Raw genomic sequence first — 26,686 nt, forward strand, 5'->3', positions numbered from 1 at the left:
AAGAGTACTAAAGCCTCCTTTGTATCTGTAGTTATGTGTAAGAGAAACTGTGTTTGTTCTGCTAACTTTGCACAACCCCATCCCTCACTAAGTTTATTATTCACTTGCTAAAGACAAACAAGCTGCTCTATCCACAAGTTGAAGTCTGGTGGAGTATTCTGTCTAGGAGCTCCAGAGTGGAACAGTGAATTTGGCTATCAAGTTGAAATGGAGCAGATTTCATCACATTCATTACAATTTAGAAAAGGTTCTGAAAAAGAGAGAAATTACAGGATTTGATATCAAGTAAGGAAGCCTAACTGGTTTTTACTAGTGCTCAAGGCTTTACTGCCAGCTAGTTCTACACTGACCAAAAATGAGCTGTGCTGTACACCAGGCAAACACTGCAGCTCAGAGGATAACCAAACCACAATGACAATTTGAATACTTCCAACAAAAATGATAAGCATTCCCACCATGTGAACTTCTTCTGCTTACATGGCTTATAGCAAAACATAATTATATTTTATAAACATCCAAATTCACTTTCACTTGACAGTGACAGCAAAATCTCATCACCACCCCCCCCAGGCTTTACTGTTCATGCAGAAACGGGCAATCTCCCCACAAACTCATATTTGTCAGTCATAGCCTGTCATAATGTCTCAGATCACTAAGAAATTGTCACATCTACAAGTCAGAATATTGAATATGCACAGCATTTGGTGGTGCTGTGTCTTTGGACCCAGAGGCTGAGAACCAAAGAATATTAAAGGACTGTTCCTTAGGTGCTTGCAAAGCTAATGAAGAAACAATGAAGTCAACAGGCTTGATCCTACTCTGCTGACAGCAGCACCTGAATGACCCCAGAGGTCAAAGATCTCACTGCAAAGTATTCACAGACTCTGCCTTCCAAAGCAAGGAGTGTCTCCTGCATGAACAGCAACAGTGCCATTTCTTCAGTCACTTCTTCCAAGCAGCACTCCCTCTCAAGAAAATGCAGGCTAATAAGGCTCCAAATAACCATTATTATTTTACTCACAGGTCCTAGAAGAAACTATTTTCCTCATTTAAAAGAATGAAAGACAATTTGAAAGGAAAGATATTAAATTGTGGCCCATAATCTTAGTGCCATAGGCAAGGAATTAAAGAGAAAAGAAAAAGGAATAGGTCCTCTCGTGCTCAGCTTCAATGAGAAAGTAAAAGAAGATCTCCTAAAAGGAAGATTTCCTTACCCATACCTTCAATTCTATATGAATAGGACTGTTTAGTAATAAGTTAAGTGAGTACTACCTCAAATTTCCTTGACTAACTAAACAGTCTGAATATTTCGTATACAGACTCCAGTGTCTTCTGTCATGGGCCAATATGTGAATACAGTCACTTACCTGAAGATAATTAATTTGTTTCTGCCTTCAACTCAGGGAAAAGAAAATCTGATTTTATCCTTTATCCAATATACCAAATTATGCCATATATGTGGGACTGAATTTCTTCCTACAAGGGCTGCCTCTCTTTTGAGTTATTTCCTGGTTAACAGTTGCTTTTTACTTTTCATATTGTGGTAACACTAGAAGACCTGCCCATGGAAAAGGCCCACCTATCCACAGTGTATTTGTTTTGGAAGAGCTTAGTGAAAATGAGGTCAGGAAAGCATCAGATATGCAAATAATACCACTCTCTTGTACAGAAAACCAGTAGAAGCAGATGTGGCTTCCAAATCTTCTTCCTGATGACATTATTTAGGTGTGGGACTTAACAGACCATAATAAAAAAACAGAGGGCAACATTCAACTGAGAACTAAGGCACCTAAAATCCTGGCCCAGAGCACTTTCAATACCTATTACAGGCTTTGTTTCTGATTTACTGTTTCAGGTGTTACAATGCAACTAACTACACAAAAGTTACTGGTGCAATATCCCATTGCCTCATCCATAGCTAAATATGGACAAACTCATCCAAAGACTAATCCCTGGGGGGGAAAAAACGTATTTATTTTTATATATGAAGCTTGGCTGCCATTAGCTTTCCTCTCTAGCAGGATTCTTACCACATTTTTAATGCAGCACTCAAAATGCCATGGTTTAATGGTTTTATCTTTTGTTACACCGTAGGTGGTGCCAGACTTGTATTGTAGTACTGCTACTTTGAACCCATTCAACTGCACTGGAAAATCTCTTTTGCACAGTTTGATACACTAGCTGTCAAGAATTGCAATTTTTCCAATCTGTTTTCTCACAAATAAATTTCATTCACCTGCAGATTGTTGGGTGTCTACAAGATAAAGGCAAATGCTGAGCAAAAAAGGTCACAGCTTTACAAAAAGGAGAAAAATCTAAAATTTGACCTAATACTCTACACAAACCAGTTACAAGTGTCATGATAACAACTGATAATTTCGAAGCACCCTGTTTCTGATGTTTTTAAAGTGTTTTGAATATTCTCCATTATTTCATCTGGTAGCTCTAAAAAAGGTACATTTTACCACATCCATTTTTTCAGACGTAAGAAATTGTATGGACCAAAAAAAAAAAAAAAAGGATTGTAGGGATTATACAGCTCTAACATAGTCATTGCTTTTTTCTGAACTCCAAGCATGCACTAGTCATGTGGCATGCTTGAGTTTTTTCTCTTTGTGTGGTGCTCTTAATTTCATGAACTGAAAATCAAAGATGGGCATTCCTGTTTTAGCTGTCACTTGTGTCTGCCAGGCCTCTGAAACACCCAGTTAGATGTTTTAAAGCATTTTGCTGTACCCTAACACGTTGGGAAAACCAGATCAGCAAAGACAACATAACACTTTTCTAGGTGCTGTCAGCATCCTGCCAAGAAATGGATGGGTCAAACAAGAACTTTCATTCCTCTGCTGACGTGGGAACCTGCATTACCAAGCTCCAGATTTCCTCCAGCCTGGGCAATGAAGCATGACCAGGCCCTGAATTGGAATTTCCCTGAGCTGGTACAACCACACTGCTCAGTGAAGTGCTGCACAGAGACTCCTTCAGGTTTGGAGCTGTCCCATAACTCTCACTGTCCCCGAGTTAACCCTCACTGACCCATCAGCACTGCCTTCTCCTGCTGCTGTATCACCTCTGTTTCCAAACCCAGCCTGGCCAACATCTCCAAGGCCCCTGTCACATGCTGGCCTGCCTCAAAACAGTGAATTAACCAAGACACAGCTTGGTGTCTTGGGGTGTAGGGAATGGCCACTTTCCTGGCTCACTGATTTGGATCAGTAGAAGACCTTCTGCTGTTAGCAATTTCCACCTAATGGCTGTCAACAAGAATTTCCATGGTCAAGGTGAATTTAAGGAGTTGAATGCTGCAGATGTGAGCACCTGCAACTAACACTGGACTTTGATCACCAGTGCAAACCTGGGGCATGAGACACCTGAGCCTTCATTTCTTCTTCAATATGGTGTCAGCTGTGACTGAATTGGAAAACTGAAATGCATTTCAAGACTTCAGTGTGCTTTGTTGCAGAACCAAATTAAACAGGAAGAAGAAAAAACAGCCCCAAACCATCACACAGAAGACACAGTAGGCGTAACTACTGGCTGCAAAAGCAACATTGTTTAAAGATCAAAATTTCTCTAAAAAAAAGGTGGTCCAGGTGACTGTAAGAAAAAAACCCCATCAATTACCTCCAGCAGCTCATTTTGTTCCTTAGTAATTTTTTCTAATTTCTTCAGTTCTCTCAAGAGTTGTCTTGCTCTTTGGAAGACAGAGAAAGGTTGCATTTTCAGCCCTGGCAGCTGAAGTGCATCTTCATAGGACTGTATATGAACAATAGTCTTCTGCATGGGACCAACATGCTCAAGTATAACCTGTCAGGATACAGGATAGATGATGGATGTGATACCGAGTTAGAAAAATCAACACCATAAATTTATACTACACTAATGATGAGCAAAAACTGTCTTTGGTGAGCTTCCCATTTAAGAAGGGAGAGTATTTTAATCCCCATATGGGCCATTCACTTAAGAGTTGGACTCTATGATCCTTGTGGGTCCCTTACAACTCAGAATATTCTGTGATTCTGTGAATCTTGGAAAAAATAAATGAAAATCCACGGTGAGTTTGTTTAAAGCAAGACAAAGATATAATTTATATTTACAATTCTGGTTTTTCTGTATATACATACATAAAGTTTGCACAGTGACAAAAAAGTGTCACATTCAGATTAGTTGCTATTTACTAAGCAGCTCATTTCAAAGCAGAACATCATTGGCAGTGAAGACAGTTAAAAACTGGTGCAAATTCTTTGACGTCACTCTAGGCAAATTCTGATTTTTGTCTTTTGTCCTGCAAACCAGTCATTTTATGATGGTCCCAAAAGCAGCCTTATAAACATAGATGAGATGATGAATTGAGATGGAAGTCAGCAGAAACCCCTGAAGACAGCTTTCCTGTCAAGGACAGCATTTCATATCACAATACATTGAGTGAATGCCCAGTTTACAACCACCTTGATCATTTTGGGAAGAACAGAAGTGTGCCCTTTCATAGCACAATACATGTTTTATGGAAGATTCAGTGATCAATTTATGAAAGACAGAATGGCAGTAGCAACTCATAACTTCTTGGTTCTCCTGAAGAAATATGAAATCCCACCGGGACCTCATTCAGCAGGGAACCCCAGAAGAAAAAGGTAATATAAATACAAACCACCTGTAGGGTTTTTAATGACTAACTTTTTTGCTGAACTCCCTCTCAAGAAGATTTTGTTTTGAAATGCCCCAGTGGGAACAGAGATGGTTATTCTCTCATTCATAAGAAGTCTGCATCAGGAATTTTTGTACTATCCAGGCTTTGATTTACAGTAAGGAGATATGTGAACATTATTTTCTTGAAGAAATATTACTTTAGTTTTTCCACGTAATGTAGTTACTACAAAATTGTTCTGTGGATAACCAAGCTGCACAGCTTTATTATGAGAGTTACACTGCTATGAAAGGTATGATGATATTTTTATTCCTCACCTGAAACTGAACCCATGCTTTTTGTATTTTAGGCAGATAACACTGTGGACTGCATGTGGTGTGAAATAAAAGGATCATCTGCTAAAATTTGCCTCCATTTTTGGAAAAATAAGGCCTAACTTTTTAACTTCAGATTTCAGTTTGGTGCCAAGTAGAGTGGTGTGCAGCAAACATCTCTTGAAAATCAGGCCACAAACTTCCCAAAAAACGGAGATCCTCAAATGGGGAGCTATGCCTGACATGAGTTTAAGTTACACACTCGAGTTCTCTGTGGGCATGTTCTCAATAGTGCTTTAATTTCAAGTGTGTGTTCAAACCATGACTGTGCTTCTTGAAGGGTCTCTCAACAGTCTCACCTCAGGGTTTATACTGATCAGGAAAAAAAGCCTAAATAGGAGTTTCCACAGACCTGTCCATGCTTAAGTTGGTCTTTAGGAGAAAATTCTAACAGATCTTCTGATGACAGGATTGTCTTCATTTCTGCAACATCCTTCTCAAACACTTTCACATGAGATTCAATGGCATCCAATTCCTAGATTTTGGGAACAAAGGGAGTATTTGTAGATAGCCCAAACACCAAAGCCAACTTGCAGTTCTGTCTTTTCACTTTAAAAAGAAATACTGAAAAATTACTACAGCACAGCCAGAATATGTTAAAGAATGCTATCAATCAAAAGGCTAGTTATTGTAAATTACATATAGTCATAACTTCTAAAGGAATTAAGTATTTAAGATCATCTGGTCTATTTTAAACCCTGAATACAGAACTGAAATATCCTTGAAAATTCACATTCTAAATTACTAGTGGTAAGAAGACAGTTTTCCAGTGGTGAGAGTAACCAGCATAGGCAAGTGCTGTAATCATACTGTTGCAGCTTCCAATAGGAAAAGATTTACATCAGATGGAAAAGGAATCCACATACAGCTGCTTGTGAACTCCCAGAGATAGTCACAGAGTAGAATAGGCTGGAAGGGACCTTGAAAGATCTCTGGTACCCATCAAAGCAGGGCACTTGGGGTCTGACCCTACTGAGATCTGGGTATCTCTTGAGCTGGGGACATTAACCCTGCTTGAAGCCCCTGATCTAGTGTTTGACCAATCTCACTGCAAAAAAAAAAAAAAAATTAAAATCCTTCCTACTATGTAGATGTAATTTCCTTTGTTACACTTGAGATCTCTTACTGCTCATCTTTTTGCTGCACATCCCAAGAAGAGCCTGGCCCAGTCCTGTCTGCAGTCTCCCGTCATGTAGCAGCAAACAGCAGCAATATCAACCTCTCACCCCCAAGCTTCTCTAGGCTGCACCAACCCAGGCTCCCAGCCTTTCCTCCTACATCCTGTGCTAATCCTGAACTTCACAGCTTAGTTACCAAATGCCTTCTGATGGTTTGTTTCCAAACAGTTAATTTCCTCATTTGGCACACCTACAAAAACCTGCACTAAACCCTGTTTTCCGTGCAGGTGATATAACCTGTATTTCCTAACACATGATGAAGCTCTCATAAAAGGCAGTTATGGGTCACCCAGACTTACATCAGCCACATGCAGGATTTGTGGAAGAATCTCTGCTATCTCCTGCTGTAAAGCTGCTACTTGAACATCTATTTCGTTCAGCTGTTGCATTACACTGTCTGTTTCAAAGATGGGTGTCAGCTCCTCCAGCTCCATGAAGATGCCATGCAGGAGATTTTGCTTTTGCTCCAAGTCTTCCAAAGCCATCTGGAGACAAAGTAAGAGCTTAGTTTGATAGATCACTGCTGAACATTAAAGTTACATAGAGGTAAGGATTAGAAGGAACAAAATGTTCCAGAAAATATCAGGCTAGTTGTGCATGATGTGACGTTCCTTCCCCTGCCATGAACTGGTTCAGCTTTTGGATTAACTGCTGTGAACACCAGAATGAAGAACAGCAAAGGCTGCAAGAAATACATGTGATCCATTTGTCTGGGTGGTGTGTGAAGGAAATCCCAGTCTCCCCACTGTGGCTACATGCTTTTGTAACTATCAGCCCAGAATGGGCAGCTACTTCCTGTCAAGAATTCTTACTAATCTTACTACAAAAATCTATGTTTGGAACACCAGCTTTCTCACTTGGTCTCAGCCAAGGAGTGGATGTACATAAAACTCGATTTTTAAGTACAAAATTGCCAGAATTTTTTTTGGCACTGGCCCTGATCTTCCCTGTAATATTACAAACATTCGATTTTTGAAATTACCAATCAGAATTCCCTTCAAGGAACAGTGAGCACAGCCTTCCAAACCACAACTCACTTCAAAGTTTCCATCTAGCACACAGACATCAAAAAAACAGCACTTTGCCTTTTTGGCTCACATACAATACAGAAAGAATCCTATATATGCAGGCAGTAAAACCTGACCATAGCCACTCAGCAGGGTTACAGAAGACAATCACACATTTTTGGAAGATGTACAACAGTTCAGCACTTGCACAAAATAGGTATGTCCAGCACCAAAAAGCATCTGTATTTCATGAGTGTCAACTATAACTATTTTTCACTTAAAGGGTTTACTGAAAATGGTAAGTTATTTATGTCAGTAACAATTAAGAATGGAAAACTGCATCTGTGCAGAGCAACTAGTGCTAACAGGACCATTTGTCTGCACCAGCTCTTACCTGGAGTTCATCAGTATGCCTCCGTAAGCTTTTTGCAGAGTCGAGCTGAGCATCTGCTCTCAGCAAACTGTTGGTGCTTTCTATCCAATCTTTCACATTCTTCAAGTGCTCCTCATATTCTTCCATCTTGTTGGTAGCCTAGGAAATAACAGGATTTTACAGCAAGTCACAAGTGAATTGCTGTTCACTGTATAGGATAAATACATCTGTGGACAAGATTAAAAGAAATCAGGATGCATTCGCATCACGGTCAGTTAAATTAGCATGGTGAAATAAAAACCATTTTTCTGAAATGGTTTCATGATTTCAGGCTATCCCCTCTCATCAAAGGCGATTTTGGTGCTTGCATGCTTACATTTTATGGGAGCATTGTTACAAGTTACATGGCAATGGTACTTTAATAGACAGCCCATTAGCAGAGTCTGAGAGAACCATCTCAACACCCACCCAGGGGCAAGCATTCCCCACACAAACCCCTCAACCATGGTTTGAGCCAGCCCTTTGGGGTAGCCACTCCAGAAACCCCACCTACAATAAGCCTTACCACAGCAGGCTTGTGACTCTACTCATTTGACAGCCTCTGATGATGTTTCATGCAAAGCCTTCACTCTGGTTTTCTTTATAGGATTGGTAAAAAAAGGTTCCACTTGGACCTACCTTGTTGAGAATGGCAGTTCTGCGCTCAGCACGCTGTGAGACCTGCTGGTACTGCTGCAAGGGGGCCACCAGGATATCCATCAACTCCTGTGCATGGCAGGAATTCTGCTCCACTATATCCTGCACCTCTGCATCCAGCTCGTTGAGTTTGTAATGCCAAAGGTCCAGCATATCCCAAATTTGCTGCATGTGGAGAGAAGGGAAATGACATATAAGGTCAGGCTCAAAGGTAACAGCAGCTCTTCACGTGGGATATGTGGAATTGCAAAGGTTTCAGAACTGATACGATGAGAACAGAACACTTTGCATCTACTGGTGTGATTCACAGTTGAAAAGAGCATGGATTTTCCTGTGAGAAAGAATTGGTACATATTCACCACCTAAGTGCTTGCTTGCACTTCTCCTTTTACAGACATAAAATGAATGGAAGACCACTTTATGCTGAACAAGGCTCTGTAGAAACAACCAAAAATCTTTTAACACCCACAATTTTTTTTTTTTTTTTTTGCAAGATTACCTTCTGAACTTCTTTGGCTTTTGCAATGTTTTCACTCTTCTGTTGTAACATCTTTTCAATAGCTTGAAGGCCATTGTTAATAGTTTCTGCTTTTCTTTTCAGCACATACTGAGGAGAGTTCTGCAAGATTTCAGAGCTAACCTGCCAGAGCAAAGAGAAAACAGTCGGGATGATTACAAAGATCTGCTTGTTTCTGTGCACCACTTTACCAAAAATATTAAAATTCTGTTTCGTTTCTCTTGACAAGTCACTTCAAAACACCAGAATGGAACTACATTTGAAGGGAGAAGCACTAATGTGAGCGGGTTCAACATCTACATGTTGTTCACTAATTTGCTCTCATTAAAAAAGCCTGGCTCAGAAAGGCAATCCCTGAGGAAACAAGCCCTGAGGCACTGCGACTCCCTGGGTGCTTTGCTTCACCCTGATCTGCAACAGAGGCTGCTCGTGCTGCATGGTGGGAAGGGTCACACTTGGATTTATGCCGTAAGAAACCCAGAATGACACCTTTATGTCTCAGCTGACAGCTGTGACTTCCATGTAACAAACAAAGGAATATCAAAGTGCATCAATGCACAGCAAATTTCTCAATATAAACTTGGAGATTTATCACTAAAATAAAAAGCTCTGAGGAACTTAATTTCACTCTGCAGGACTCCACAGAAATGAAAAATTGGTGCACCGGGGGGCCTGATTTTCCATGTAAAAAGAAAAACTCTCGAAGCTGAAGTTGAGTAATTGCCTGAGCACAGGACTGAGCAACACACCGTAAGCTACCAGGTTACTAAGGACTAGATAAAGTGCACGGAGGGAGAAAGTCCTTGATCTTGCCCAAAAGTGACATCTTTTCTTACAGCTCTGCTGGCTGCTAGGGTTGGCCAAGCACCAGGAAATTGCTAAATTCTTCGTGTGCTGCAGCCCTAGGATTTAGGGGGCAAATGCACACTGAATAGTTTTATGCTGCCTTGATGCAAAAGATTTTTAATTTAGTAGTTGTTTTAGTTTGAATCTCCCAGTACTGTAATACTTTATACTTGTTGTGGGATGAGGAATTACGATAACTTTTAGTTAATGAATTAATTAACTACTCATTGTTAATGAATTAATTATCTACTCATTTCAGGACCAGTTCTTTCACTCCAACAGGTAATGTGTGCTTTGGCATAACCTTTTATCTCGGTAAAAGAAACAGTAAACAACCAAAAAAGCTCAAAGCATAAATACTGTTTTGCTTTCCTTCTCTCCTCCCAGTTGTTGGTTCTGAAAAGACTAGTCCCATTTTGAAACAGAAACTATAAAGTTAACCAAATTAAAACTCACAAGCTTTAGTTAACATGTGCTAAATATTTTATGTAAGATAAAATGAAGGAATAATTTGATAGACACTAAAAAGTAACTGGATTTCAAAACTGTTTTATTAAACTTTCAAGTTTTATCAAATTAGCTGAGCTTTAACCTTAAAATTAACATTAAACATTATTATTTCTGAAATATGAGAACTGAAAAGGGTTTTTTCATTTTTAAAATAACACAAATGAGTAAGTAACAATGATGGTAATTGTATCAGGCTAAAAACTGGACCTCAAACTGAGAGAATATTACTCCATTTTCCCTTATTTTGCTTTCAGCTAACTGCTTATATCCCTTGTAGATAGAAAATACTGCAAAAATAGTGGGATTCAGTTATTTAAATTTCCTGCCTGATTTTAAAGAAGGCGACCATGTCCTCAGGGGTGGTAAAAGGAACCATGTCACGGTACCCTACCACGTGTCCAAATTACATTAAAAAAAAAAAAAATCCTTTTTCAAAGTCCTTGCTTAACCCAGTTTTGAAAATATCTTCTCATTCAAGCTATGGAAACTTTCCAATCAACTTCAACTATTAGTTCCCAGTTTAAGAATCAGATTGGATAGAAGACAGCATCCATATCATATTAAAACTTCACTGCTAAAGGTTCTGCCATGTCCATTTTTAATAAAAAATAAAAATGCTATATTCACACTGTTCACTGTAAGGTTATTCTAGAAGGAGACAGTTAACATGAGGAACCTTTCCTCACACATCAATTTTCACTGAGAAAAAAATGCAAACAAAAATAATCAACGTTTCAAGTTGAAATTTAGAGCTATGATAGTCATCAAACACAGCTGTATTTATACATTGCAAACAGATAAATATGAAAACCACATCAACAGTTACCTTCTCTTCTAGGTCTTGCAACACTTTCTTGCAGTCCTCCAGCTGTGTTTCAATCTCTGCAGGAACTATTGTGTACATTTCAGAATACTTGGTCCGAAGCTTCTTCATGATATCCTCCAGAGCCTGACTCTCTCTACCAATCACACTCTGAAGCTCCTACAGAATTAAGAATAACTTCAGCAGTTTTACCCAGTTCTTAGTGAGTGCATGTGTGTAAATCCACAAATACATATATATGTGTATGTACACACACACATAATGCATTTTGTATTTCCTACCGTGATTATGGTTTGGAAAAGTTGTTTTTGTGATATCAAACTTAATTTGATTACCTCTGCAAGCAGATAAACACTAAGAAATACTGACTCATTTAATCAAATGATGCTTTTCAATCTGTAAGAATTAATTAAACCTGATACTGCTCCATGTCGGGGAAGTGACGCACTGATGTTCATTGACAGGTACAGCAAAGGGACTCTCTGAACAACTCCTGTGATTAAATGTTAACCTTTGTGCTCTCCCTTGTGCCCAAAGTGCATTTTCCCCTTTGAAAGACGTTTAATAGCCAACGTCCATCCCTTCATTATTATAAACAACACAAAGGCCACAAAAAGCAACAGGTTTCAGGCTGAAGTGTCTGCTTTCAGGCAATTATGCAGAGCAGCACAGCAGGCTCCTCTCAAAACAGTAGCTTCCAGTTCTGCATGAAGAATGTAGGTTTTATGAGATAAAAGAAATTTGAACAACTGTCTACAGCCTGTGGCCTAGAAATAAAATCCGAGCTAAGTCCTCCTGCAGAAAGAATGAAGAAATCCATTTGTTTGGAAGGTTTTCTAGAGTTTCAAGTTGGAAAGTTCTGTTTGCTGGCTTTATGGTTCCTTTCCCTAGTGCTCAGCTGTTTGAGAAACTCAAATGTTAACTCAAGGTATTGGGAAAAATGAGCCAAAGCTCCTACCAGGCAATGAAAGCCACCAAAATTAACTGCCTTTGCTTTTTCAATCAGGAGCAATGGTAATCCATTAATTCATAGTCTTCACTTGGGAACCTTTTCCTTCACACAAATGCAACACACAGAAATATGTGAGACTGAGATTGATTTATTTTCTGTCATCCCACAACAACTGGGTCTGATATTAAAAAAAAACCCCTCAAACCCACAAAACAGCTGTGTGCCTCATTCTCTCAGGGAGAAGGCTGCTGTTGTCAAATGGCCCAATTAAGATTGTGCCAATATTTATGAGAGTTCACAGATTGCCTGACTTGAACTGGAAAGAATCACTTACAACTCTCATCTCCAAAACAAAGATGTCTCTACAAAGTGGTTTCTGTGTATTACTGCATGTTCATATTTCAGATTATTTAGCTGGAAAGCAGATGCCTGTCAAAACTGTCCCAATTTTTTTCCTAAGGGACAAGATAGTAACACTTCCCCTTTTCATCTGTGTGGGTGAATTAAAACTTTTGTCACCCAGCTAAATCAGGTTTGCCATCTCAAAGTGCAATAGGCATTTCCACTCAATAGATGCAATGGAGTCCTGATTAATGCTATAGATTTCATATGAACTAGATTTTCTTTGGAAGTAAGGGATGAAACTGCCCTGCAGATTTTTGCTCACTGGTGTTTGGACTATGTAAAATTAATGAATTCTTCAATCCTTTCAGCTCAATCCTCTCAAAAGGAACAGGCCTGCTGTGACATACTGCTAAAAAGAAATCACCTGATGGAATTGTTGCTAACATTTGCTTGTGCCATTGCTATCAGAAAAAGGAACAATGTGAAAACTCACTTTTGGGTGAATTTTCAGAGTAGCAAAGTTTGGATGTGAGGGAAAAGAGCAGGCAAAAAGCACCTGCAGTAGTAAAATTTCCTTCTGGATACAAAGAACTCAGTAAAAAAGCAGACACAACTCTAAATTCTAATTCTGAATAATTTTAAACAGAAAACCAGCCTTTTCAGACAAATCCAAGGTCTCACCACCATAATGCTAGCTCATGGGTTTTCAGAACTTCCTAAACATGCAATAAACGTTTCTCTTTCATGCTAAACCCCTATCTGCCACTGTGATCTTTGGCTGCTGTATTTTTCCCAGAACTGTGCTAGAATGGGGACACCCAACCAGTTCTTATACAAGACTCAGCAAAGAGAGCCCAAATCTGTACTACACTTTAGTAGGCTAAAACAAATAAATTACAAAGTTCTATAGTTAACAGATAACTGGATTAAATAGAATTAAAAACAATTTTTGATCAAGATTTAAAAATTATGATAGCAATATAAACACAATAGGAGTAATTTGAAACAAATATAATTCAAATAATAAATAAATAAGTTCAGGAACTGTTAGGAATAACAGTATTTCATAAAGTCAAGAAATGCAGAAATGTGTAGACTGCTGGTGGACACTGTGATCTTGATCACCACAACTTGATTTTTAAAAATCATTTACCAGGTTAACCCCCAGTGTGGGACATCAAATCCAGAGCATCTGAAGCTGTGCTGGGTAGGTATGCAGAGGGGAGCATGCAGGGTGTACACTAAGCAGCCCTTCCTAAAAGGAATGCAGCTGGCTGTGAATTTCTCTGCAACCTGGAAATATTTCTGTGCCTGCTTACTGAGTCACACAGAGGGGAAAAAACACAAACCAAGACCATGGCAGGGCCAGTTGTATTCTGCTGAGCCAGATTCTTTGTCTTTTAAGTCAATGTGCATAGACCTTGCCATTAATTTTATCTGGAGCAAGTTCAAGCACCAGCATAAACCAGGAGATACTCTGAATGTCACAATAACAGAACTGTTACCAACCTCCAATTGTTCTGCCTTTCCATCAGCATCCTGCAGTAACACAGATGCAGCATTCTGTAATGCATTTGTCACAGCACTTATTTCTTCAGTGACCTTGTTCCTCTCTTGAATCTCAGCTTTCACAGAATCTTTATGGTCTTGAGCCTTTTGGTACAACCTATGGAAGATTACCAGAAAGAATACATTGCTTTAGATTCTACACCAAGTAGGCGCAAAGAACATGCTTAATACAGATATTATACAGGTAGATATCCAGAACCACATTTGTCTGTAATTTAGCATTTTTTTCTGTTATTAAATCTGTGAGTTTATGTCACTTATAATCTCAGTTTCTTTAAAGCAAATCTTCAGATAGTGCTAAACAAAGGACATTCGGTAGACCAAATCAGATAGCAGGCATATTTAAACAGCAAGCAGAGGTCAAGTTCTCAGAGTCTGAAGATCCTGGCAGAGCAGATGTTGCTCACAAAGATTCCCATGTCCAAAAGCAAACCCGAAGAAGTGTGAGTACAATCACCAGATTTGTAAAAAATCTTTGGAGTGAATTTTAGACAGTGGCACTCACATAATAAGATAAAAGTTGCAAAAGACACAAGGTCTGATTTTCCTAAGAGTGGACAATCTCAAAATTCACAAGAGCTTGGAACCTCTGAAACTGATACTGTTCCTTGATTCCTACTGCATTTGAACACAAATTGAAGCCCACAAATGATATGGCCAGGCTCAGGTCCTCTCCCTAAATAATATCCCCCAATGCCCATACTGGAGACAGCAGATGGCTGAGATAGAGAATTGGTCTGACCCAGCAGAGCATTCATTGTCTTTTTAACTGCATTACAGCTTTTATATATTCTTTGATATCCACTAAAATCCTCTGCTTGTAAATAGTCCTAGCTCTTATCTTCAACAGAAATCTCACACCACTTACTTTTTACAGCGCTCTTGCATTGCCTTTATCTCACACAAGGCAGGAAGGGCAGCTTCTCCCTCAGCATTTTCAGGTGTATTCAGGATGTTTCTTATCCGGTGAAGAAGCAAGAGTAAGAGGAGCTGTTGCTGGTTGATGTTTTCTTCGAATGAGTTCACAAAATCTAGTAACTCCACCAGTTCCTCTCTGGTGGCCTTTTCTTTCTCTTTAAGGCTTTCTGGCTGTTCTTCCTGGAGCTTATCGAGAATTATTGTTTCTCGTTCCAGCTAAGTAAACACCAAGGCAAGGCATGAGATAAACTGCTCTTTTATTCCACCACCTTAAGTTACATTATTCATTTACTCACATGGGTGACTAAGTATTGGGAATTACACAGTCAGAACTTGAACCTCTGAAGTGTGACAAAACACCTGAGTTTGCTTTAACAAAGCTCATAACCCCGTGAAGAATTTTTCTGGGTTCAGAGGGTTGAATAAATATTCTCCCCCTATTTCTGACTCTGGGTTCAAGAAAGGGTGGGGATAACTGAGCAGCGTGTGGGAAATGATGTCCTGCACTGATCTCAGCCCTTTAGAGGCCATTTTACTCACAGCCCCATCTCTACCTCCCAAACTTACAGATGCTGAGCAACTCACCTCTTCATTGATGAATTTCCATTCCTGCTTTAGTTCTTCACAGGTAATTTCCAGTCCTTTGGCTGCCTCAAGCAAACCCAGCCAGTTTTCCCACAGCACTGCTACAATCCTGGCCAGGGCCCTGTCACTTCCTCTGCATAACCTCATCAGCTCTCCAGAGATCTGCCTCAGCTTCACAAGCTCCTCTTCAGCAGAGTCAATGCTGGAGACTAAAATCTTAGAGGAAAAAAACCCACATAAATAAGTAAAATGCTACAGTCAGAAGTATTAATGAAGTATTCAGTAACATGACTAGGATCCTCTAGGAAAATGGCAATTGCTCCACTGAGCTGGTATAATAGGGTCATGATAAGAGAATTCCTTTGGCTAAGACTGTGGAGAATGATGGAGTAAATGAAATGTTTGATTTCTACAGCAGTAAGATATACTCATTTCACATGGTCTATTACACCTAGTCATTTAACAAGTATATAAATGTATTAACATATTCTGTGGTTTTATACATACATATAGGATAAAGATTTTATCCTAAATTTATATATACATATATGTAAGTACAGAATAAAGAATTCCACTTCTTTCTACTATGATAGCACATAGTATATATAGTGTGCATAGCTGCACTAGTTTTGCATGAGCTTTTCAAGTTCTTCAGAGCCTTTCTTACCTTGCTTTCTTCCAAATGCTCCAAAGCTTCTTTATAAGACATTGGAATCTTAGACAAAGACTGTCTAAGCATCTTTTCCAGTTTCTCAAGGTTATTACACACTTTATCTTTGGTTTCTGAATAGCTTTTGTGTTTTTCAAAATATCTGCATGAAACAATAAATGGTGCAAATCAAAATTTGTTGTTGTTCCTCTCTCCAACCGTAACGCCCAATAGAATAAAAGTTTTAAAAAACCTTATGAACTTCTAGTCCTTACTGTTTTGCAAGTTTCTGTCGATTAGCATTTGTTAAACACCTCAGCTTTGATGCCTGAGGTACTGACCACTGGATCATGATCATGCAGTTTAAAAATCCTTTACTCTCTCTCCCAAACTTTTTCTATACGTGTATCTGAAGGCCCCCCAGACTTCTTCTGTACCTGAAGGAAGGAAACTACAGCCTGTGCCTTGTTTGGGCTTTACTTTCTCAAGCCATCAGAACAGCCTGTGGAAGACATTAGTTAGGGACCCTCTGAAAACTATTCTAACCTCCACCAGCACTTAAGACTGTAGACTAGAGACTGTAGAAATGTGCTTTCTTCTGATTCTGGCACCCTATGATCCTCACTCAAGCCCCATGTTTTGGAATATACAACAAATGACTGCACTGTAAATTAGTAGCAATATGTCTGGCAATTTTCTTTCCTTAACAATCATACCTGAGAACAACAGGAATGCTTACAGTTCTTTCTGCTGGAGTTTATGAATACCTGAATTTCCACCAGAGCAGAAACATCACTTGATTTATTTTCAGTCAAGTTTCTCATAATAAGGAACAAGATGTATGAAGATCTCTTAAACCCACCTCTGTTCATCAGCTTCCTTTCTTTGAGCCTTCTTCCTTAATGCCAAACTCTTATCCACCAGTTCTCTTAAAGCATTTTCCAGACACACTTTGTCTTCTGGTTTCACTAGGTTTTTCAGCTTGGAGTGCAGATTTTCTAAGTCAGCCTTTGCAGAGTTGAACTCTTTCCACTGTGGAGTCTGACAGATTTCCTCTGAGCTACAGAGCTCTGCTGCAGCAGCCTGGGCTGGAGCTTCATAGTCCTCGAGGAACCTGGCAGCCCTCTGAAGGGCCTTGGTATAAAGCTCACCAGCCCTACATGCCTCCTCCAGGGCACTCTGAAAGCATTAAAAAGACAAAGGAACAATAAAGAAAGGCTGCTGTGCTCCTCTGGATCACCACATGGTCTTAAAATTTCACACTTGGCTGTCTTTGAGACCAATGCTCCCAGAACTGGCCTGAGGAGGTTAAGGACATGTGGCAAACACATTTTGCTACCTATGTAGTCACACAGCAGTGGTGTAACCCATGGACTGACTGCCCTCAGGACAGGAATTATGTTCACCTTTCCTGATCACATTGGTTTGACCTGTGCTTTAATCTTCTCGGTCATTCCCAACTGGTAAAACTTCTCCTTATAGCAGAAACAAGGTGCTTGGATTTTTTCATCATTGTCACTATTGAAAATGTTGCCTATAAATCACAGGATGACTGCACCCAGTCTCTCTTCAGCTGAACATTTCAACACAGCCTTTTCCTTCCTCCTCTTTACCATTCTTTTCTTGTGCTAACCCCCACTGATTGATTATAATCAAATTGAACACAACTTTCTTTGTATCCTTGGTTTCTATCATGATTCCCATCCTCTCCACCAATGCAGAGATGATCAGGGGCCAATTCAGCTGTTAGAATAAATCAGGATGTGAGTCATGAAAATAGAAATGCCACAGACACCTCATCTAATTATTGGGGAAAGGCATATGTCAATACTTCACTTTCACTGAATATACTTACAACACGGGCAGCAATGTCTGCCTTCAGTTGTGCTTCCTGGCCTTGCAGTGTCTCTAACTTTGTTTCTGTAGAACCATCACGAGATTTTTCTTCTTGGTTTTCCCTCCCTTTTTCCATTATACATTTAAGAGCAGAAAATTTTGCTTCCACCATATTCTGAATTGCTTCCCATCGCAGCTTTTCATCCTGCATTGTATTTATGTCTATCACAAGTGGCTGCTGGAGTTCTAATTGAATATGCTTTATGATGTGGAATATATTTTCTGCTTCATTCTGGCTACCTTCCTTGTTCACGCTCTGGAGCCCAGAGACCAAGTTTTGAAGAAACTGATTCAATTCCTCAACGTTTTTCTCCAGGCTCTTTATTTCTTTCCTCTTAGATTCTTTAAAGGACGTATCAAAGATCTCATTTTTGTTTATTTGATTTGCTGCCTCCTGGGTTAAGTACAAGATTTGCTGAACTGCCTGCAATAGAATCTGTGCAGATATGACATTCTCAGCAGGAGAAGAGCTGGAGCTATCATTTAGGATATCGGCTTCTTTTCTCACAGTGGATGTCACAGTCTGGATTTCATTTAGCAATACTTGAATCTTGTCCCATTCCCTAACAATATTTTCCAAGTGTATTATCTTCCCTTTAATTTTATTTTTAATTTTAGAAAATTTAGTTTGCAATTCATCCAGCTGCAGTGAGTCCCATTTCAGACCAACGCATTCAAATATTTCCTTGTACTTCCTTACTTGTGACAAATTTGACTGAAAAGCTAACACTTTTTCTTTCAGTGCTTTGCATTTGTCCTTCAGTCCCTGCTTGGCACCTACTAATTCATCATCTTTTAGGTTCATTTCACCATCCTGTAGATCACTAAGATCCTGCTGCAATGAAGCTATTCCTTCAGCAAACTCTCTGGAGACAGCTGTCTTTTTTTCTACTTCATAAAGTTTACTTTGAATTTGCCTCTGTGTCTTCCTTGCTCTGTTCTTCAGACTTCTCAACTGATCAATCAAGAATAGTTGCTCAGACAGGCTCAGCTGCCCAGCTGTGACCTGACTCTCTTTACAGTGGGATGAGATAAGCCCTTCTATTTCCTGTATGTCCTTTAGCATCTCCTTTAGAATGGCTTGTTGGCTGACCAGCTCTGAGCATGTGCTGGTTTGGTCTGGGTCAGGCCTGGCCATCAGCTCGGCTTTGCGAAGCTGAGAGTGAACTTTGCCTATTTCTGCAGTGAGTCTTTGCCTCTCCTTCAGCTGGAGCTCCAAGTGCTGCAATCTCTGAGCAGATTTTAAAACAAGAGCCTTGTATGAATTCTTCAATGTTTTTAAAAGGAAGGTCATATCAGAGACCTCCTCTGGCTCCAAGCTGGGAAGGACGTGCTGGAGCCCATAATCCAGGGATACAATAACAGGTTCTCTGTTCAGGACTTCTGTGTTCATTAGCTGACAATTTCTGATCTGTGATTTGACATCACTGGGGAAAAGTGCTGCTTTCTGATCAAGGTGGGACAGTGAATCTTTGACCCATGAAATATTTTCTTTCAGCCTCTTCATCATTTCATGTTTCATGAGAGCAGGACCAGTGGTCTGAATATCCTCTTGAGGAGTTTGTTGTGCTGATAATGCTTCCAATTTGCTCTGCAAGTCACATACAGAGTTCTCCAAAGCCACCTTCTCTTGATCACTCCAAATTCTTTTCATCTGCAGCTCAATCCTTCTTTTTAATAGAGAAAGACCATGTTTAATATCCTGTAGCTCTGTGGTCCAAATTAGAGGGTCTTTGGCTTTTCCTGTAGCTGAGGCATATAACTCTGCCTGCAAATACTGTTCTTGTATCAGCCTCTGAATATCCTGTGCTTTATTCATAAGCAGGTTAAATTCATCGATTTCTGCCACAACTTGATCATGTTTCTTTTGCACTGCTTGTTCCATGTGCTGCCACCAGTGCTCCAGTTGCCTCATTTGGCTTTCTGTCAACACTTTATCCATGCACGTCAAATGCTGAGATAAAACTTCTTGCTGACTTTGCAACTGGTTTAAGACATCTCTTTCTTTTCGTAAGGACTCTATGCATGCCTTAATTTTCTCCAGAAGAACTGTGTTGTTCATAGGACCCCTGCCAAAAATATGAGTAGTGTTCAAAAATAATGAATTCTCCTTATACACAGACATTTTCAAAAAAAAATTTCACTGTTTAGAGTACAATTCCCTAACTTTATTCACTTAATCATACATATCTCTCAATGTTCTCTTAGGAATTCCATGACCACCCTTGCAGTATCATTATTTCTTCCTTATTGGTAGAGCATTCACTGTTCACAGATATCTCTTCAGAAAAGATATGTTCTACTGTGTATTCTCTAAAATTACTAATATAGATTGTAGGCCTCATTTTAAAAATCAACAACAGTGTTACCTCTAAGTGAATTAACAACATTTTATAGTAATTTCCGGTTGACAATGAAGATAAAATTTGGTTATAAAAAACCTGAGAAATTTCCATTCATGCAAGATAAACTCTTCCAAATGAGTCTACTCATCTTCTATTTCCAGGAGTATTTTAAAATGCCCATCTGAAGTACATTTAGCAGATAGATTTTTATTACATTTTTTAAATCTCTTTGGTGTAAATTAACAATTTCAAAAATTTCAAAGATTTTCAAATTATTTTGATACGTTACTGTGACAAACTAGTTTTGTGTTTTGAAGACTAATTCACAAAACACAGTAAATATTTTTTGTGCACTGGTTACCTCTGAAGTGGTAACCTAGACTTACTTACTGCCATGGAATTCTTCCTATCAAGTAAGGTTATTTGTCAGAATAAGGACATATTTCATTCAGAAAAAAAATTAGAATTAGTGAGTCCTTAAAGAAAAATTAGTATTTCACATCTGCCACATTTTTTACAAAATATTTTAAGATGGATTTTTATAGGCTTTTAGCCCAGCAACTACTTCGTTTTGCCTAAAGAATAAAGAGAGTAGATGTTGTTTAAGGATAGCAGAGAACCACCAGAAATTCTTCTGCTTAACTCTGTTCACAAACTTACAAACCTCTAAGACTTCTCTTGAAGTGGATATAACTCCATATTCTTGTCTGAGCATCACTGAAGCACAGCACAGAATTCAGTGTAGGGCCATTATTTGTTCTGCAACCTCTTAACCAAATCCCTCCACTATACTTACATTTTTATGTTATCTTTTTCTGTTGACAAATTTTTCATTGAGGACTGTGCAGCAGAAAGGGTTTTCTGGTATTCATTAATTAAACAGCACTGTTGTTGCTTCACTGCCTTAACAGCTTCTAGTTCCTGGAGCAGCCTGTCCCAGCAGGGCACCGCAGGCTCTGTGGTTTGCAGCTCTGCTCTCTTTGATCCTGTTCCACTGGGAATTGCTTCTTCACTCTGGCACAAAGACTTTGCTTTCCACGTTTCCAGCTCAGTTTTTAAATTCTACAATCAAGTCCAGCACAGAGAGAGAGGGGATTAAAGGATGATCTTGAAGACGTCAAGCTTTCAACACAAAATACGGCTAAATACTGATTCACCTACAACCATATTCCTGCTCATCCACAAGCAAAGGAACACCTCATGGAAGCACACCTGCAATTCTAGGTGTATCTACTACTGCACTCTAGAAGAGCAGTACAAACTATGGGGTTTACATGGGCATGCATCAAGGCACAGTGTTTGCAGACAAACTGACTAATCATGCAGTCAAACCTCAGATAAGGCTACGGATAACAATTCTGGTTTGCCCAAGTGAATCACAATTCTGCAAGTGTATCACTACATTAACAACGAGGAATGGCTTTGCAGTTTCCATACCTCCAGCTCTTTTAGTTGCTCATTTATAAGCACCATATCCAGTTCAGCCACTTCATTTTTCAGCTCATTGACCTTTTGCTCCTCTTCGAAATATTCAGTGTTTACGTGCACTCCAGGAAATAGCTCCTTCTGGACAACCACTTCTGCACCTGCGTCCTACAACACAAAACAAGATTCTTATTTCTGAAGGCTCTAAACTAATAAGTTTTCTGACTGCAGCACCCTGCTTCACATATTTAACCCATGCCTAAATCCTGCTCTGGTTTGCCCCACAGCCTCTGTGGATCAACCAGGACCCAGGAACTGGAAGCTCCATCACTGTCCCCCACCCCTGCAGTCACCCCAGCCTGCCAGCACTGCTCAGATAGCTTTGAAATCTCTGCCCATCATTTTAAGTGAAACTCTGACATCTTCACCTTCAAATAACACACTCCCTGCACCCACCTCTGCTACTGATTAATTCACAGGTCTGTTGTGTCTTCTCCCTCTCTTCCTTACATATACATGGAACTTTTATCTTCTCCCCACACCCACATTCCTTCTGCTCAGCACCTGCCCTGACAATCCTATTGTGTCCTTCACCACGACACCTCTTCAGCTCTTCTTCACAGGGCAGCTAATGCATGAAGCAGGCTTGGCTGTGACACAAAGCCACACCTGCCACTGTCACAAGTGCTATCCAAAATCTGGAGTAAGCTGAGAGCAGTAGGGAGTCAGTCTCAGTCAGGGTAGGGAGGAAGTGATTAGGAGGCTCCAGAACCAGCCTCTGACTCCCATGGCAGAAGGACAAGTCACTTGGGCTGGGGCCAGGTTTAACATCACCTTCAGCTACTGCAGACAGCAAGATAAATGGAACGTCACAGCTTAGTTTGATCACGTGATGATACCTTAAAAATCTTTCTGCATTTCCCTTCTCCCAGTACCTGTCTACATCTGGTGATCTGTTCCATGTATGAACTTCACATGAGTGAATGCATACAAATACACAGATATTACCACAGTGTGAGCTTCTCCATGGTACTAACATCTAAAATAAACAACAGTACAAAAATTCTTGTTTGATAAACTTAATGTATTGCTACTTTAGATACTGTTTTACTAGAAGCAGTCAGCTACCCCTGCAGACATGTATCACTTGTAAGCTGCCACTGTCATCTCTCCCTTCAAAGGTCATTAGCTATGCAAAATATACCTCCTTTCAAGTGTGGGAAACATACAGCACATAGTATCAAGAGAAGAATAGTTCTATTTATTTGAACTTTTGGTTATTTTCAGTCAAAACTGAAGAAGCCACTCATGAAGTAGTTAGTCAGAGAACTTTTCAATTTCTCTGTGTACATATCCATAACAGTTGTATCAACTCAGACATGAGATAATCTCAAGAGACTTTGGAGTGCCATAGAACTGAAGTAAGCATTAAAACTCAGCTAAGCTATCACACAGAAAGGAGGAAATCCACTTTACCGGACTGAAATATCAACACATCAAAAGACACAGACAAGTATCCTGACTTTAAGAAAAATGTTGCTGTGTACTTGTTTTGCTTGTTTGTGTGATGTTCTTGTTGCCCACTGTGGCACTGCCTCCATGGATACAGACAGGGGAGGCTGCACTGCAAATTCCGAGTCCAGTTTTGGGCCCCTCACTACATGAAAGACCTTGAGGTACTGAAGTGTGTCCAGAGAAAAGACAGAGCTGAGGAAGGGTCTGGAGCACAAGTCTGGGGTTGTTTAGTCTGGAGAAAAGAAGGCTCAGGGGAGACATTATCACTCTTTACAACTCCCTGACAGGAAGGGGCAGCCAGGTGGGGTTGGTCTCTTTTCCCAGGTAACAAGTGACAGGAGAGGAGGAAATGGCCTCAAGCTGTGCCAGTGGAGGTTGAGATTGGTTATTAGGAAAGATTCCTTCAATGAAATGGTGGTCAGGCACTGGAACAGGCTGCCCAGGGCAATGGTGGGTCACCATTCCTAGAGGGATTTAAAAGATGTGCAGACGTGGCACTTGGTGACATGGTTTAGTGGTGAACTTAGTAGTGCTGGCTTAATGGTTGGAGTTGATTGGTCTTGGAAGTCTTTCTCTACTTAAACAATTCTATGATGATTGCATTGTTCCTTAAATGCTTTCAATCATACCCACTATGACCTCCATAATTTTTCCAAGAACTGAGGTTAGTCTAACAAGTCTGTAGTTTCCTGGATCTTCCCTCACACCCTTTTTGTAAATTGGAGTAGCACTGCTAGCTTCCAGTCAGCAGGGACTTCTTCAAAATCCCAAGACCTTTGGGAGATTTTGTTGGGTTTCCAGTTAGAGCAGATGTGCAAGTCCCAGGTAAGACCTGCCCATGGACAGGCCAGCTGTGGACCTGCCTATAGATTCACCTCAAAGATTAGATCCAGCCCTACCTTCAATTTAAGAATGTGGTGTCCAAGATCAGCAGTCACAGGGCACTTCTGTAACTTCTGATGTAACTCCCTTACTCTTAAAGAAGAGTAGATTTAGTAATGTACCTTGTCATTAATTCAGCTTGAATCCTTCCTCCTTTCTCTACTTTATTTCATTTATTTTCTTATGCTGGATCAGCCTTGGATTTCAGTTTTCTGATCTGCCTTCCTTATGATGGCAAAACTATCATAACTAACTGTAATAACATGGAAAGAAGTCTGTATTGATTAGCAGTTTGAAGAGAAACTCTAAATATCATGAAGACTGATTATGATGGCTCTAAAAACTAGGGTGAACTCTTTTTTTGAACAGATCCACTGAAAATTATGATGTGGCAAGCACTTTGGATGAAGTTCAAAACTATCATGGACATAAATAAGAACTATACACAATGGTCTTGATTTTGATGTGAGTAATTGTCTCTTCTTTTAAAACAACTTCAGCTGAGGCCCATGGGAAAACAAAAATTGAACAACTGGCAAATTTCACTTGAAATAGCACACTGTGGGTTACCTCATGTGCAGGAACTGAAGGATTAGATCCCAGATCATCTTTATTATCTGCTGCAGATTCCAGGACTTGACCTTTCTGGCACACCTTCTGTTGAACCTGCCCCCCATCTTCTCCATATGACTGATTCTCGACATCACTAGGTTTCTCCTTTTGGTGTAAGAAAAATAAAAGAAACCAGTAATCAAAAAGCTCTAATCAAACCTGCTGAGCAGTAATTACAGTGCTTGAGATGAGAAAGTTATGAAGCCCATAATTATAGGTAGATGAGGGAAACCATAATTACATCTCATAATTTACTGTGGGCAAGGTTATGGCAAAGGAAACCACTTACAAGAAGCAGTGCTATAATTTTGCCATAAACTTTTAGAATAAATTGCAAGTGTTCTGGCCTATGCTGTTCGTATTTTGTTATTCTAAGCAGGGACCTTGAATTGTGTGCTCCTGGACACAGTCTTGAATGCATTCCTTAAAAGGCTTAGCTTTTTCCCAAGGACTTGGACTTGTACTGTAGACAGAGAGTGTCTGGTTAGGCACTCAGGCAGGACAGTCCCATGGGTAACCTGGAGATTTGCTGGATGTGGGTTTCAGTATCTCACAGAGTTCAGTAAAACTGACATTCTGAGAAGAGTCTGGATCTGTAACATCTCCCCTCTTCAGGGAGGGGATGACAGCAACGAGACCCCTGTCAGCCTTTTCATCTCCAACAGGAACTTGGCCTCTTCCCACTCATTATGGCTCCAGCTCCTAAACACTGCTCTGGTGTCAAAATTCACCTTGTGCCAGAGTGCACCACACAGGGCACAGCATTTCAAATGCAGCCTCACACATGTGAAGTAAATATGTAAATAAGAAGTCTATATACATGCAAGCAGGTGAAGCACAACAACAGTATTCAGGCAAAATGGTCAGGAGATTTCACAATACATCCAGGTGACTTGGAATGCAACAGCCCTTGGAGTGAAATATCCTCAGCAAACCACTAAAGAACAAATCTCCCTCTATACTAATTTTAAATATACAGGATAGAATTAAGTGAGCTACCACATACTAAGTGTCACATCAGACAAAATTCGCTCAGTGTAAACTTGAGGCTTTTCTTACTCCTTTATTAGTAGTATCATCCCCACTGCAATTAAACCGTATACACATACCCTCAAATTCAACCCCTCCAGTGTAATCTCATCTCCAGTTACCTGTGCTGGATGGGTTTTTTTCCTAGATTCATCACCTTCAATACCAACACCATCCTGATGTCTTTCCAGTTCTGCTTCACCACCCAGAACTGCACTGTCCAGAACATCCTCTTGGACCCTGTCACGTCTGTCCATATCTGGGCTCTCCTTATCAGCCTCCTCCTCATTTGAAAAATGCAAAATGTTTACAATCAGTAAAAGTCACAGTACAAAATTTAAGCTTGCTAAGAGATTTCCCACTCCCCAATCTGTCTACTCTCTCTTCAGTTTAGCTTAATGAATGAAGGAGAAGGCTGAAGTAACCCAAACCCAGAGAGCTGGAAACCCCTGGTCAGAGCAGTTTGCCATTTTGGGACCTTAACCACTCTGAAACAGTTTGAGGACAAAGCAAACAGAAGTAACTGCTCGCATGATTTTCAACATGGTTACAGAAGTTTCTGTTTAGACACATTTGGTAACTCTTGATCTTGCCTATCCCCAGAAATCCCAGTATGGACACTTTCCACTCTGGTATTTTATGGCCATCTCTCCCAGATACTCCTACTACTCCATGGTCAGGTAAATGAGGGAGTATTCCAAATCACTCCCTCAAGCTTAGCACACTTTTTTACAAGTCATTTACAGCATCAGTTTCCTGAGGTTCCATAAAGATCAGCAGATCCAGGTTAGTGACCTCCCATCACCTACAGCGATGAAACCTGTCAATTTTCATCCCCAGAGGTGTCCAAGGCCAGGCTGGATGGGGCTCTGAGCAACCTGGCCTAGTGGAAGGTGTCCCTGCCCATGGCAGGGGCTTGGAACTAGATGAACTTTAACATCCATTCCAACCCAAACCATTTTGTCATTCTGTGATTTTATGAAATCACAGGTATG

General features: G+C 40.0%; 1 protein-coding gene across 4 annotated transcripts in view; it reads right to left on the reverse strand.

Moving 5' to 3' along the window:
* SYNE2 (spectrin repeat containing nuclear envelope protein 2) overlaps nt 1–26,686 on the reverse strand; it is a 175,665-nt gene that overhangs the window by 79,516 nt on the left and 69,463 nt on the right. For 3 of the 4 annotated variants that reach the window (XM_069018486.1, XM_069018487.1, XM_069018484.1), the window contains exons 46-62: nt 25,814–25,975; nt 24,621–24,767; nt 21,666–21,821; nt 21,025–21,290; nt 17,843–19,952; nt 16,850–17,166; nt 16,006–16,150; nt 15,339–15,554; nt 14,704–14,969; nt 13,776–13,932; nt 10,973–11,128; nt 8,773–8,913; nt 8,256–8,438; nt 7,599–7,736; nt 6,497–6,682; nt 5,372–5,494; nt 3,625–3,807 (exon numbers count right to left, since the gene is read on the reverse strand). In XM_069018486.1, coding sequence (XP_068874587.1) covers nt 3,625–3,807; nt 5,372–5,494; nt 6,497–6,682; nt 7,599–7,736; nt 8,256–8,438; nt 8,773–8,913; nt 10,973–11,128; nt 13,776–13,932; nt 14,704–14,969; nt 15,339–15,554; nt 16,006–16,150; nt 16,850–17,166; nt 17,843–19,952; nt 21,025–21,290; nt 21,666–21,821; nt 24,621–24,767; nt 25,814–25,975 — 5,052 coding nt within the window. The remainder of the gene's footprint in view (nt 1–3,624; nt 3,808–5,371; nt 5,495–6,496; nt 6,683–7,598; nt 7,737–8,255; nt 8,439–8,772; nt 8,914–10,972; nt 11,129–13,775; nt 13,933–14,703; nt 14,970–15,338; nt 15,555–16,005; nt 16,151–16,849; nt 17,167–17,842; nt 19,953–21,024; nt 21,291–21,665; nt 21,822–24,620; nt 24,768–25,813; nt 25,976–26,686) is intronic. The other variant, XM_069018485.1, reaches the window with a different exon arrangement.

The sequence above is a fragment of the Aphelocoma coerulescens genome, chromosome 5, assembly GCF_041296385.1.
Source record: "Aphelocoma coerulescens isolate FSJ_1873_10779 chromosome 5, UR_Acoe_1.0, whole genome shotgun sequence".
NCBI lineage: Eukaryota > Metazoa > Chordata > Aves > Passeriformes > Corvidae > Aphelocoma > Aphelocoma coerulescens.